This window comes from Hemicordylus capensis, chromosome 10, assembly GCF_027244095.1.
Source record: "Hemicordylus capensis ecotype Gifberg chromosome 10, rHemCap1.1.pri, whole genome shotgun sequence".
In the NCBI taxonomy this organism is placed as follows: domain Eukaryota; kingdom Metazoa; phylum Chordata; class Lepidosauria; order Squamata; family Cordylidae; genus Hemicordylus; species Hemicordylus capensis.
The window spans coordinates 12007483-12022058 of record NC_069666.1 but is presented as its reverse complement, the minus strand read 5'-3'; the positions used below and the strand labels follow the sequence as shown (position 1 = coordinate 12022058).

General features: G+C 39.8%; 2 protein-coding genes across 12 annotated transcripts in view; one reads left to right on the top strand and one right to left on the bottom strand.

Moving 5' to 3' along the window:
• FGF7 (fibroblast growth factor 7) overlaps positions 1-6894 on the top strand; it is a 51875-nt gene extending 44981 nt beyond the window's left edge. For all 3 annotated transcript variants that reach the window (XM_053273061.1, XM_053273059.1, XM_053273060.1), the window contains 2 exons: positions 4512-4615; positions 5839-6894. In XM_053273061.1, the coding sequence (XP_053129036.1) occupies positions 4512-4615; positions 5839-6033 (299 nt within the window). In that variant the 3' untranslated portion in view covers positions 6034-6894. The remainder of the gene's footprint in view (positions 1-4511; positions 4616-5838) is intronic.
• FAM227B (family with sequence similarity 227 member B) overlaps positions 1-14576 on the bottom strand; it is a 122235-nt gene that overhangs the window by 87730 nt on the left and 19929 nt on the right. For all 9 annotated transcript variants that reach the window (XM_053273048.1, XM_053273049.1, XM_053273054.1 and 6 more), the window contains one exon: positions 11098-11247. In XM_053273048.1, coding sequence (XP_053129023.1) covers positions 11098-11247 — 150 coding nt within the window. The remainder of the gene's footprint in view (positions 1-11097; positions 11248-14576) is intronic.

Below are 14576 nucleotides of genomic sequence, written 5' to 3'. Positions count from 1 at the left end.
AAATTAATATAATTCAGTTAAAAACTAGACTCAATTGTGCAGAGGTTTTTTTGGAACCTAGCATCTAGATTAATCTAAGAGAGTCACTTTTACAAGGTACTTCTCTGCCCAATTAGCAAGATTTCCTTCATCAAGCAGAGGATTGGACAAGACAGTCTACAACCCCTCCAACTCTATAACTCTGTCATTCTATTCTGTGATTGTGCTGTCAGTGAATATTTACCAGTGAATCATACCATTTTTGGATATCTGTGGTAAAAGTCAGGTTATTCTTGAGGTCAACCAAATATCTCAGGCGAATGACCAAGATTCCATCCTCATTTCCATCCAACAACATTAAAAGGTGACATTTACTAAGAGATGTTGGTAGATAACTCCAAAGCATATCTTGTGATGCATTCATCTCTGATATTTTCTGGTACATCTCAATCACTACCAAATCACCTACTTTAACTGGTCTACATTAAAAATGGTCTACATTACCTTTCAGTTTGTTACTTTTATTTGTCCCTCATTTCTCCCACTCTGTTCCTTTGCTACTCTTAAATAATGCACTTAAAACAATCCGTTCCTACACATTAAATAATGCACTTGCACTGTTGTATAAATAATACAGAAATAGCATACTTGGATGCCTGCTTGGTAGCAGATTCAGTTAGAAGGTTGGCATACCAATTTACAAGCACACCTACTCATGAGTAGTTCATCCAGCCTTCCTTATCCTTTCTGACAGCTCAGTCTGTTAGGAATAAACAATGTTTGCCAGACAGCTTCCTACTATTAACCTTGGTTCACTAATGCCTCTTCCAAACCTAGTAGTTCGGGAGGTGATGCTACCCCCATGGTTTTGATTAGGTTCATTTCATTCTTCACTCCCGGGATGCTTATTAGGTTCAAACCATTCAGTGCTGCAAACGGAGTTTTCATGTGCATGCATGATGCCCTAAAGAAATGGAAAGAAACCTTGGGTCTCCAGCTGTTGTTAAAACTACAATTCCCTTCATCTCCAGCCACAATAAATTGTTCATAGTTCAACAACAGCTGGAGAGTCAAGATTGCCAACCCCTGACCTAAAGCAGTGAATCCGAGTTATTCAGTGGACTACAAACTGCATTGTCTCAGAGTCATATAGCAATGAGGGGTTACCATGTTTATGATTTTTGCTTCAGATAGTGTTGAGAAGGCCTGACATTTGAAATGGATAGCTAGACCTAGGTCCCTGGGAAATGGAAAAACACAACGATAGTACTGAACAAAACACAGAAGCAAACAGAAGGGCAAAAGGCTTTGGGGGTGCGGGGGAATCTAGTGTACTGCAATGGATGCAATTTAGTATGTTTAGTCAACAACATGATTAGCAACATGTATATTCAATGCAACAGGGGAAGTGGAGTGATTCCACTGATGCCCTTGTAATAAATATGTATATGAAACAGCTAGAGAATCAGTTACAGCTTTGGTCCACCTTGCCCAGTATTGTCCACTCTGACTGGCAATATTTTCCCAAGGTTTCTGGTAGAAGTCTCCTCATTCCGGCTATCTGAGATCCTTTTAACTGGGATACCAGGAACTGAACCGGGGATCTTCTGCATGCAAAGCAAATACTCTGCACTGAGCTAGCTTATGCCTACTCTCCGCCCCCATTCAGCCAAGGATACATTTACACATATATAACAAACATTCATGAGATCGCATCCACAGGCCTAAGTCAATGGTACGGCACAATGACACTCACAGAAAATCAAGAACATGAAACAGATTCCTCATGTGAGGTACAGCCTTAACTTTGGATATGCCTCTAACACATATTAATATAATAGTGAACCCAAGAATCTTTGATGTATACAAGTGGGAAACACTCCTCCTCCCACAATAACATGTTTATCTAATGACCATAGTGAACATGGATTTAGGTTTATGATTTTCAGGGAATAAAAAGCAAAGCCATATCACAATCTGACAAATAGTATGTACTAGTTTATACTAGCACTTAGTACAATTTGAGGTTGTGTTGATGATGTCCAAGGTTGTATGGAGCAAATGCTTTTGATTCCAGCACTGATGCAGACTCTGTAAATAGGTCAAGTCAACATCTGCAGTATCTATTCCATACTTGAAAATAGCTGCTGGCTTGGAGGCCTGTGGCAAGTAAGAATTGCTTCCAGGTGACTAGGCAGGGAAGCCCTTGTAGACTGGAAAGAGAGTTGTGCCTTTTGTGGGGGCGGTGTGTGTGTGTAGCTACCAGAGAAGGCGAACATAGGTGTGTTTGGCCAGAGTCTTATTATTTTTATTATTTATTTATTTAACATATTTTTATACCGCCCAAAACACAAGTTCTCTGGGTGGTTTACAAGAGAATAAATACAACCAATAAAATAACCAATAATAAAATAAAAATTATAGGGAGCTAAATGTTATAGACTCATTTGGAGGGCTGAACTTCCCCTAACGTGGGGGGCGGAGGGAGAAAGGTGAACTGTTTCTCCTCAGCTGGTCACTGTTGCAGTTTTGATAACCCTGATCACTTCTTGCGGAAGGTGAGAAAGAAGCCCGTCATGAGTAATAGCGCCAATCATGTGCTCAGTGGTCACACACAAGGCCTGAATTTAGCAAAAGGCACTTTATTTAGTTTATAATTTTTAATCTGTATTTTAAACTGTTTTAATTGTGGTAGTGTTTTAATTGTGTTTTTAGATTATGAACTACCCAGGGACTTGCATATGGGGTAGTATAAAAATAAGTTTAAAAAAATAAAACAAATAAAACACTAATAGCTGTGAGTGCCAGATGCAAGCCCCCCATCCCACAATGCAATACCTTTTTGGACCCAATCTGGTGGGCAAGCTGCATGCAGAAGTCTGTTACTGCATCTGGGTGTCCCTTGTTGCCTCTGGAAGCATTCTTTATCAACCCAGGAAATAAAAAAAATAGTAAAAGGAGAGCTTTCCGATTGTGCACGTTAAACACACTGGATTGAAAATGTTCAGATAGGAACTTCTGCTTGTTTCTCTTCACATGATACAGATATATTTTCGGTGCCTATCAGCTTTCAAAGTCTATAAGGGTCAGACAGATACTTTATCTTTTTGTAGTTGCCATGGTCTGTTTTCTATCAGTTACAAGTTCTAAGGTTTGTGCTCTGGAAAAGAAGTGGCACTGGTAAATTTCTTACAAATCTTTTAAAGGTAATGTGGGTGGGTGGGTGGGGGGATCTTTCTATGAATCTGGAGTATTGATGCATGCTTAATTGGGTTTTGCTGAATGAATGTATTGCCTTCTGAGCACATGTGTTTAGAGCCGATACAATTACCTACTCTATTTACATTCAACCTAAAAAAGAAATATTATAACAGAATATTCTAATTTTATCGAGAAAAATCAAATAGATGTCATCTTGCGGCCTGAGGTTGGTCTAATGAAAGTAGAGGCAAAAGCCTGGAGGTATGCATTTAATTTTTGGTGTAAAATTATGTTTTTTCCTAAAGGCCTGGCCCCCCTTGTGCCGGAAGATAGTTTTAAATCTACCTGGGGAAATAGTATTCATGATATGCTAGGCAGGTATGGTCTCTCAGTTCAGCTGTTAAGATCTTTGGGTCCTGATAATGCTAAAAGGCTTATTAAAGCAGCATATAGCAGATGTTGAAAAACAGAGTGATCTTGCACAAATTTCTGCAAGTAACCTTTTTGGTAGTTTTACAAATTACCCAAAACCCACACAATATTTATTTAATTTAGTCACCAAGTCTCAGAGAAGAGCCTTCTCTCTTGCACGATTTAATGTATTACCATCAGCTGTAGTAGAGGGCAGATATAAGAAAATCCCTATTAATAATCAGATCTGTCCCTGTGGTCAAGGTGTAGAATCAGTGGCTCAGCTGCTATATTGCTTATTTTACAGGGATATTTGTTCAGAATTTATTTCCTCTTTTTTATTGAATATCCCTGGTAGGATGGGTATGTTTCTTTTCTGTTAGCAGACTGCAGTGAACGCATAACACTGAATGTGGCTAAATTCTGTGCAGCAGCAAGCAAGATTAGATCTAAATTGTTTGAGTAAATGGTATTAGAATGATTTGGTTAAATAATAGTTTCTTGTATCTGTGAAGAGTTGTATTGTTTGGTTTCTGTTATGGGTCATTGACCATAATAAAGATTCATTCATTCAAAATCAAATACTTTAATGGATATACATTTAAATTTATGTACATAGGGGGTACAGTCTACCAGGAAATTCTACAGTGCAAGGCCCACTTCAATGGGACTTGCATAGGGGAATTTTCTGGTGGCTATAGACTGTTTTTAAAATGAAAAGAGAGGAAAAAAACTAGTCAAGACTGCGGACAACATATGTAGTTATGTCAAAACTGTTCAGCGAGTGGTTGTTCTTGATGTTAAGTTCTACATACTACTTGGTCACTGCTTAAAAGAAATACTTAGGATTGTTAATGCAAATCATCAGCAATGTCAAAAGCAAGCAGCCAGGTCACAAAGCTTACCCTTATTCTCTGCAGGCATTCTGGAACTAAGAACAGTGGCGGTTGGAATCGTGGCGATCAAAGGAGTGGCAAGTGACTACTTTCTCGCCATGAACAAGTCTGGGAAACTCTATGGAAAGGTATTGGCACAATTATTAGCCATCGCTTGTGTTAGCCAACAACTAATGTGTTTGCTTTGAAAAATAGCTGTTACACTACATTTGGTATAATGGCCATGATCTGGAAGCACAGAAAGAGGACGGATCCTCAGCCCTATTCTGCCTTGAGCTCAGCTCTGTCTCATCAGTTGAATTTCCCTGCTTTGGGTCAGTCTCCCAGCTGCCCTACAAAAGGCTGTTGGCAGGCTGGACAGCAACTCCATCTTAAGACTCTTTGGTTATGCCTAGATAGTTTCCAATGCCTTTGTTGCTCCTCCCTGACTCCTGCCTGGTCAGTAGTATGGCTGCCTGTTCCTGCCCAGTTTGCTCCTGGCATTTCCTCTAAGGCAACCACATGCTGACTTCCTCTCAACAAGAATTAACAGAGCCTAGTGGACAAGTGTATAGGGAATGGGAATCTCCATGAGGTAAGGAGGGCAGTATTGCATGGGAGGGGCGGGGTATAAATATAAATAAATAAATAAGGCACAGGCTTCTGCATGCTTTACCCCATTTTTAGCTGTCATCTTCTTCCCCTCCCCAACTTTGCCCCACACAGCAATTTCCTTACACCTATGCAGAACAGCAAAGCTGCTTGCAGAAAACTGTTTCCAGATTATAGCAAATCACAACTTGCGTAAACTACCAGGAATCTAGGATGTGGATGCAAAAGGACCTAATGGCGCAGCAGGGAAGTAACTTGCCTAGGGAGTAAGAGGTTGCTCATGGCTGTATGGTCGCCAGGAGCTGCAAAATTTGCAGCTAGAGATGATGGGACTTGTAGTTCAGCAACAGATGAAGAGTCAAGATTGCTTGAGGAGAGGAGAGCTGGTCTGAGGAGAGGAGAGCTGGTCTTGTGGTAGCAAGCATGACTTGTCCACATAGCTAAGCAGGGCCTGCTCTGGTTGCATATGAATGGGAGACTTGATGTGTGAGCACTGCAAGATATTCCCCTCAGGGGATGAAGCCGCTCTGGGAAGAGCATAAGGTTCCAAGTTCCCTCCCTGGCAGCATCTCCAAGATAGGGCTGAGAGAGATTCCTGCCTGCAACCTTGGAGAAGCCGCTGCCAGTCTGTGAAGACAATAGTAAGCTAGATAGACCAATGGTCTGACTCAGTATATGGCAGTTTCCTATGTACCCCTGTGATAGACATATTTCAGTGTTCATCTTATTACCTCCCGTTGTTCTTTTTGTTTTGTTACAGAAAGTGTGCAATGAGGACTGCAACTTCGTAGAAGTGATTCAGGAAAACAATTACAATACATATGCCTCAGCAAATTGGACACACAAAGGGAAGGAGATGTATATTGCATTCAGACACAACGGTGCCCCTAAGAAAGGTCTAAGAACAAGTAAAGAAGACGTTGCTTCCCATTTCGTTCCAGTTCCAGCATTCTAATCAATATATTTATCTATGGAAACCCAATTCCAGCAAAACACATTCACTTTTTAAAAGCGGGACAGTTGAGCATGCAAGGAAGAAAAGCTGGAATACTACTGAAAAACTGAACAAGCTGGACTTGCGCATTGGTGTTTATTTTTAAGAGACTGCCTTTAAAAAGAAATTAAAAATATACACAAAATCAGATTTAGTAACTAAAAGTTGTAAAAAATTGTAAAGAGTTGTACAATCCTTGTTAGAATAAGAGTAGCTTTGCAGATTAAGTTAAATTTACCCTTAAGCGTTAAGTCATGACTTGATTACGTGATATTTTATTTAAAATAAACCTATCTGCTTAATTAAACATGGCTGCTATAATAATAATAAAGCAGATGAAAACATTGTGTACAATATGTCAGACTTGATGGCTGCTGGAATGAGTCGTCAGATGATCAAGTCAGTACTAATAGTGGAGGCAGAGCAGTATTAAATACATCCCAGGAATAATGTATAAGTATTAAAAAAAAAAAAAGTTGAAATTGAATTACTGTGGTATTCAGATAATAAAGCTAGTATGAAAGATGAAGACTGCAAAATGTTCATATGTATTAGTAAGAATGCCTAATGCTGCTCTGAAAGATGTTGCAAAATAGTGTATATAAAATAATATTAATAAGGGAATTGTACTTCATCTCACTTTCCTCCAAATATCCTTTTATATAACGACGAAGTAAAAATTCAGACATCATCATATGGTTTTTTATGTAACATAACCAATCTTTTTATATAATTCCTGTTAGGGCATATGGCTTCTAATTCTCCCCGTTATTCATGCTTTCCCCCCTGTTGTTACAGCATTAAACTTTATTTTAAGTTATAGTTGAACTTTATTGTTTTAAGTTATTTAAGCTGATGTTATTTATAAAAAAAAACTTATTAAGCTGCATCTGTTTCATATGCTTTTAATTCTAAAGGAATAACAAAACAGTCTGGCTTAGCGGCCCTTTTTTTCTTCTTTTGTGACCAGACACAAAGACTAGTACACAACACTCTTGCCAATGTGCACTGGATGGCAGACAAAAACGACAGCCTGCAGCAATTCTTTCAATGGAAGGTTCAGTTGGAACCACCCCAAAATGCAAAAAATCCAACGCCATATTCTCCTTCCAGTTAAGTCTGATAGTGTTCCCAGAGCCACAGCAGACATTGTTAAGTTTTGGTTCTTACAAATATTGGGCCATATCTTTCACTGAGGAACTGGCCCAGAATGTCTAGCTAGTACTGATGTGTGGCTTAGCAGACGAGCAGGGCAGGAGCCATGGGCAGCCGGATCGGCCGCCCACATGACTGCCGGCTCCGTGATGGAACCGGCAGGGGCTGAGGAGTTCAGGGGCCGTGTGGCCCCCAGAAGCTCCAGTATGCCCTGAGTGAGCGTGCAGGGCATACAGGAGAGACCCCCAGAGCCGGGTGGCGGCTTTTCGCCTCCCTTCCGGGGGGCTACTCACGATTTTGAAAACCGGGTTTGCGGAGCACTGGCTTCGTAAACCCAGTTTAAGGGGAGGGGTACTTAGGCGGGTTACCTGCTTGCGAGCCCGGTGGCTCCCATGATCAGCCAAAATTGGGCTAGGCTCCCGTAGCCCAATTTCGGCTGATCATCAGAATAGCCTCATAGTTAGACCCTTATGTGCAGCTAGCCTGCTCTGATTTGAGCCACTATTTATGGAACTAAATGGAGCATTCAAGAAACTGATAGGCAGGCAGACATGCAGAGCTGTTTATTTCACAGTAAACCACTTTAAGTACTTTTTTTAAAAAAGCAGCAAATAAAAGAATGATAATAGTTATGGCTGACACCCAAACTAACACTGCACTAGCACAAGGATGCTTTTAAAGGCTAAATTGGGAACTTGTGTTCCAGGGTTGTACTAGTGCAGAAAGGCACATTTCCACAACAAGGTGTGCAGCCTGCACCACACCTCTTGCTGCAGAATGCCCACACTCTCTTGTGCTACCCTTGCTGAGCAAGCACAATAAAAGCACAAGGGACTGTGCAATTTTAAGCATCATAACCTTCTTGTACCTGCACAACTTTGTTCATTGCACTAGTGTAGCATTAGTATGAATGTCAGCCAACAAAAACAGGCAAAAAGATGTCCATAAAGAAAAGAATCACAAAATTCTACAGTTGGGAGGGACCTTGGAGGTTTGCTAGTCCAACCGTCAGCTGACTGCAGAAAACTGCTACAGCGTACATCTCAAGAAGCATTTGTCTGAATGAATATTCCTGTATTCTACTGCAAATTAAATTAGTTACATGTGAAGGCAACAATGATCACCAAACCCCATCAAAATGAATGGGTGTTGAACAACAAAATGAATAGATCTTGGACTGCACCCCATGGTATGTGATGTGGGTATACTCTTTTCTATTTGAGCCAATACATTTTTTTGCAATGGTAAAACATCAATACAAGCTTATTACCTCCAGAATAGAAATCAATATTTTCTCATAAACAGTGCATAGATATCCTTTTCTTTACATACTGTACTGATCATCTCAATAGACAAATAAGTTTTTCCTTTATTGTATTAGTAATATTCTGCTTTGTCCATTAATGTTATAATGCATGTTAATCATTTAGGAGCTGTTTCCATAATACACACACTGTGATAGTTTGCAGAAAAAAAATCTAACAGTAATTATGCTGCTTATAAAGCAAACAAAACCATTATGTTTGCTCTATAAGTAGCTCTGCAACATATATTTTCAAGGAGTTACATAGATTTGAGCAAAAGGCATACATTCAAGATAATGAGATTCACACAACTGAAGTATTCCCAATGTTTTCCAGTCACACAAACATAAATCCAGAGAACGGACTGCAACAAAAAAAAAAAATTAAAAATTAAATCAAGCATTAAAGCCCTCCGTCCTTTAAATAATCTAATAATATACTGGCTAAGACTAGCTACTCATAAATCACGAAGCATTCCAAGTACTGAAATTCTATAACCACTTACATTCCAGTCCTAAAAAGGGAGATTCTCTCCAATTTTATTTGGAAGGTAGGTATTAGCTCCCTGCTGTTAGTTTACCCAAGTACACAAAACTTGCCATTCCAAATTTTAGAGCTGAAGAATTTTAGAAACAGCAGCACAAAATAAACAGGATATATAGATAAGAAAGTTGGAAACTCAAAATACTAACTGAAGAGCTACCCAAATAAATACAGCGAGATGAATCTTTTAGCATTGAAGTGTTGAACTGATTATATTTTATCTCATTTGCTGAACAAATAATTGAGGTAATGATGGAGAGAACTGTAGGATCCAGCAAAGTTACTTATCACTTACAGATTGAGCAAAGGCATTTTTAAGTCTGTTGGAAACAGACAGCAATGGAAGATACTAGGCTTGTTCACATAATAGTTTGAATCTAGGTTTAATGTGGGTTCCAACATTAGTGTGATTGTGTGAACCCATGCCAAGGTGGGAATCTCAGGCCACACACCACCTTGGCATGCGTTCACACAATCCCACTAATGTTGGTAACCCATATTAAACCTAGATTCAGACAATTGTGTAAACAAGCCTATTGTATCCCAATGGGCTCTTTTGCACCTTAAAGGGTTTGGACTGGCTATGCCTATGACACCAGAATAATGATCATAGTAGCATGTTGTCAGTAAGCTGTCAAAATTCCTGATGTAAAAACTTACAAGGTGGATTGACAAAGGAAATCTTAAGTATGTGCAAAACATTCTAGATATCACTTCCCAATGAATTCCTAAACATCATAAGTTTTCATACTTTATGTAAGCAATTTATTGCTTTGCCAATATAAAAAACCCAGATTAAAAAGGGCAAAAGAGCCTCTTCCAATAGAAAGACCTTCAACTGCGCCTCACAGTTTTTCAACGTCTGCTTGTTGAAAGTTACACCAATGGAATATTGAGTGGTATCATGCCCTTCGCCCAAACAAAATAAACATTGGGCGTGGCCATCAGTTGAGGGGATCTTACCGCGGCATTTGCAGCATCTTAAAAAAGTTGTTTTCTCTTTTCCCGATTTTCCTTTTCCAGACATTTTATAGTCTGCTTCAGTAAAAGTAAAGCAAAAGTAGAGTAGCCGTTTGTTCCGAGGTCTTAGGGAGAGACAGAAATAGTTCTAAACCGAAGGAGTTCCGAGAGAGTTGTCAAAGTCCAAGTCCAAAAGTTGTCAGGAAAGAATCAGAAATAGCACCAAATCCAAAGGGTAAGCGGAAGAATCATCAAAGTCTGTTTGCAAGAGGTCAGAGGGTTTTAGCAAACAACAAACAAACTGATAAACCGAGGAGTCACTATACCGAGGTCTGATCACTATGGTGGTCAGAAAGAAACTGAGCGAAGGGACGCCGCCGCTAGAGGGTACTGCAGTCACATGCAGGCAGCGGTTGCCGGTGTCATGAGGAGCTAACGATTTCTGCCTGAGGCTGGTCTGCGCAGGTGCAGTACCCACTTGTTATGAGTGTTGGAACCACTACCCAGATAATGTCACAATGTGGCATAAGACAGCGCTATCTCCACGTTATACAGGGCTCAAATTGCTTATGTTTGTAAAGATTGAAACCACTACCTTGAATTGTTCAAACAAGATAATGGGGAGCCAGGGCAGATATTTAATCATGAATCCACCTTGCCAAGAAGAGGCCAATGTACTGGATTCCACATGAAGCTCCCAGTCTTTGAGGGTAGCCTGTGCTGAATATGTCAGTCTAGGCTTAGATGAAGCTCAGTGTTCTAATTCCTTGAAGTTGTTCCCCAGACCCTTAACCAGGAATTTAAAATATTGTCATTCATAGTAATCTTTTCATTCCTCTGATCTCAAGAACCAGTAAATTATAGATAGAAATCTTTTCATTCCTCTGATCTCAAGAACCAGTAAATTATAGATTTCTGGTTTATATCTAAAATTTATCATTTTGATCTATAGGATGATCTATAAAAATAATTTAATCACTGTTATTGTTGTCAACATATCAGTTGCATATTGCATTCCAACAACCATTTAATAATTAGTTATGACCATTTATCTGGTACTTACAAGACTTTATTATCGATCTCATTTCAGGCATGAGGCTTTGGTGTGTCATAAGCGGCATCTTTTGAAAAGACTCTTTTTTTATGCTGCATTCTGTGTTTTCCAACCACCATAAATTCCATTTCTTCCAAGCAAATTTTTGTGGTTTGAAACCTGCAAAGCATAAATTCATGTTTCTTAAAAAAAAAATCTGACAAGACTTTTACTGAATTCTTTTGCTACCAAAAAAAAAAAAGTACATTTCATAGTATGTATCCTCACCATAGTGTTGCTTTATTGGCAAACTGGAGTTCTTCTTAATGAATTACCCTTCTAATACTTTTAATGTTGTTTTTGGAAACTCATCACCGACATTTTGATGGATTTTGTTTTTAAGAAGAGGAAGAGCTACATTTTGGAGTGTCCAGATTTGGTTAATTTTACTACTTTTCACTGTAAAACTCTATAATATGAATTATTTGAGTATGTAAAGAGTTGTTTGCAATGGTTTTATTCTTTGTTTTATAATTGCATAAGAATTTGATTGTCATACTTTGGCTGTTCATTAGAAAATGTGTCCATGGGTGGATGTTCTAGCATATGCACACTTAACTCCCCTGCTTACTAGGCAGAGAGGTGCTTTTCAAAGTGGTGATTCTCTTAGATTTAGCAGAGGGTGCGGGGAGCAACTGGCCCTATTCAGTCCCAGCATAGCATCCCTCCAGTGGCTGCTGCTGGTGTCTCTCTTGCATTTTTTTTTCTTCATCTGTGAGCCCTTTTGGGACAGGGAACCACCTTATTATTATTCTGTGATACTCAGAATCTTTTCACTGAAAAACTGTATATAAATAGTAATAGTAGTAGTTACATGCATTTATTCAGTTTTGCACTTTATCTGGTTACATTGTAAGGGTGTTTTTACGAAAGTATAAGCAAAATGGAGCTGGACTGGGCTGCCTGACTCTAAAATACCTACTGTTATACTTATTTCCTGCAATGGGAGAACACAAGCCATCAGTAAAGAATGGAAGCTGTCCTTGGGACAGAATGGAAAGAATGGAAAGACAATCATGATGGAAAAGCTCTCTTACAGGCAAAGATTAAAATACTGTAGCTCCCCCCCACCCTCGGCCCAGCTTCCAAAGAATGAGGGTGGGGGAGTGAATTCTATGAAAATGTGAGAGAAAGAAGATTACTGTTGTTAAAGAAAACTGGATACAACAAATACTGGCTGAAATCTCGACTGATGCGAAGAAGCCAAAGAAAGACCTGTGACTATATACCAAGACAAAAACACAGTGTTGGTGTTTGTAATTATTTAGGAAAGTGCCAAAAGTAAGCCACCCACACCAGTTACAGAGCAGAGTGCAGAGTTTAGTTGTTACAGTTATTTGAAAAACATGCATGGAGATTGTTGTACAATCTAAACTAAATGGGTTTATTGGTGAAGTACATTTTGCATAGGAAAGACCTAGCCCTATCTATTAGATACATAATGGATAGGTAGAGGGAGGGAGAGATGTTTCCATCTACTCTCTAAGAGGAAAGGAAGAGGACTGACTCTCTACAGGAAGTACCTGAAAAGTCAAGGCAGGGGCCATAGAGTAGCAAAGAATCTGGAATCTGTCTCTGGGCAGTGGCTTAGTCAATCCATCTGCCACCATCTCTTCTGTTGGGCAGTACTCCAACAGGACTACCCCTTTTTCTTTCATGTCCCGAACGTAGTGATACTTTATGCGAATGTGCTTAGTTCGAGACTTCATATTCTCCATCTGGGAGATCTAGATACAACTTTGGTTATACTCAAACATTGTTGTGGGCTTTGGTTCCTCAGTCCCAATGTCCAATAGTAGCTGGTGTATCCATACCACTTCCTGGCACGCTTCAGCTGCGGAAATATATTCCGCTTCTGTGAATGAGAGTGCAACAAGTGACTGCTTGAAGCTAGTCCAACTTATGGTTCTATCTCCATACAAGAACAGGTGTCCACTTGTGGACTTGCAGTCTGTTCTGTCTTCGTCTCAGTCTGCATCCATGTATCCCACTAATCTGGGATTGTTACTTGCTGGGATCTCCAATGCTTAGTGTGCAGTGCCCTTTAGATATCTTCCCAGTCTTTTGACTGCAATCCAATCATCGTTGGTTGGTGCACTTACTTTTCTGCTCAGGATTCCCACTGCTGAAGCAATATTTGGCCTTTTTATTGTGGCTATATACTGAAGTTTTCCAACTGCCTTTCTGTATTATCATTGGCTGGTAAAGGTTCGCTGTCTCCATCTTGCTTCCAGAAATTTGTATCCATTATTTATTTAAAATATTCCTATACTGCCCAAAACATGCATCTCCTGGCGGTTTACAATTAAAATAATTGAAAACATCAAATCAATTAACTATTAAAATCATTTAAAACATTTAAAACCCAATATTAAAAAATTTTAAACTATAAATTGAATTAAAAGCCTGGGTGAATAAATGTGTCTTCAGTGCCTTTTTAAAAGTTGCCAGAGATGGGTAGGCTCTTATTTCAACAGGGAGTGCATTCCAAAGTCCAGGGGCAGCCCTTTCCTGAGTAGCCACCAGACGAGCTGGTGGCAACTGCAGATGAACTTCTCCAGATGACCTTAACAGGTGGTGGGGCTTATGGTGAAGACAACGTTGTTGGCGAAGACAGCCTCAGTTTTTTATCCCTCATCCAGCCCATTACTGCCTCCAGGCAGGCATTTATGGAGGTTATGCCTTCTCTCGATGATGTTGACATGGAGAAATAGATTTATTTTTGATGTACTGACTTCATTAGTATCTGTCAGTCCCAGGCAATCTAGAAGACCCTTTATCTTTGGCTTCTGGTTGAGAAGGAATGTCTCATCTCCTCCTCTTTCTATCTGGATGCCAAAGTAATAGGAGGTGCTTCCAAGTTCCTTCATCTCTATTTCTTTGTTCAGGTACTGTACAAACTCATGGCTGTCTTGTTTTTTCTCATATGTAATAATGAAGTCATCAACGAAAGTGAGGATGTACTGTAAGTCCATCTATTGTCACTGAATCTTGAATATAGGCAGGGGTCAGCTTTTCCTTGTGTGAACCCTTCTTTAAGTAGCAGTTGACTCCGTTTCTCATCCCATACTCTGGCTGCTTGCTTCGAGCCATAGATGTTCTTTTGTAGTTTGCACACAAGCCCCTTCTTTCCAGGTACCTCAAATCCTGGTGGCTGTTGCATGTAGATGTCTTCCTTGATTTCCCCACGAAGGAAGGCAGTCTTTACATCCAAGTGGTCAACTTGCATCTATCTGGCTGCTGCCATGCTGAGCAGTGCCCTAATTGAAGTGTGTTTCACAACTGGTGCAAAGGTCTCACTGTAGTCCCCTCACCATAGATTTGGGAGTATCCTTTGGCTACTAGTTTGGCTTTGTAGCACTGTACATCCCCTTCTGCATCCTGCTTGACTCTGAAGACCCACTTGCATCCCACAGCCTTTCTTCCTGCAGGAATACTGGGATATGCTG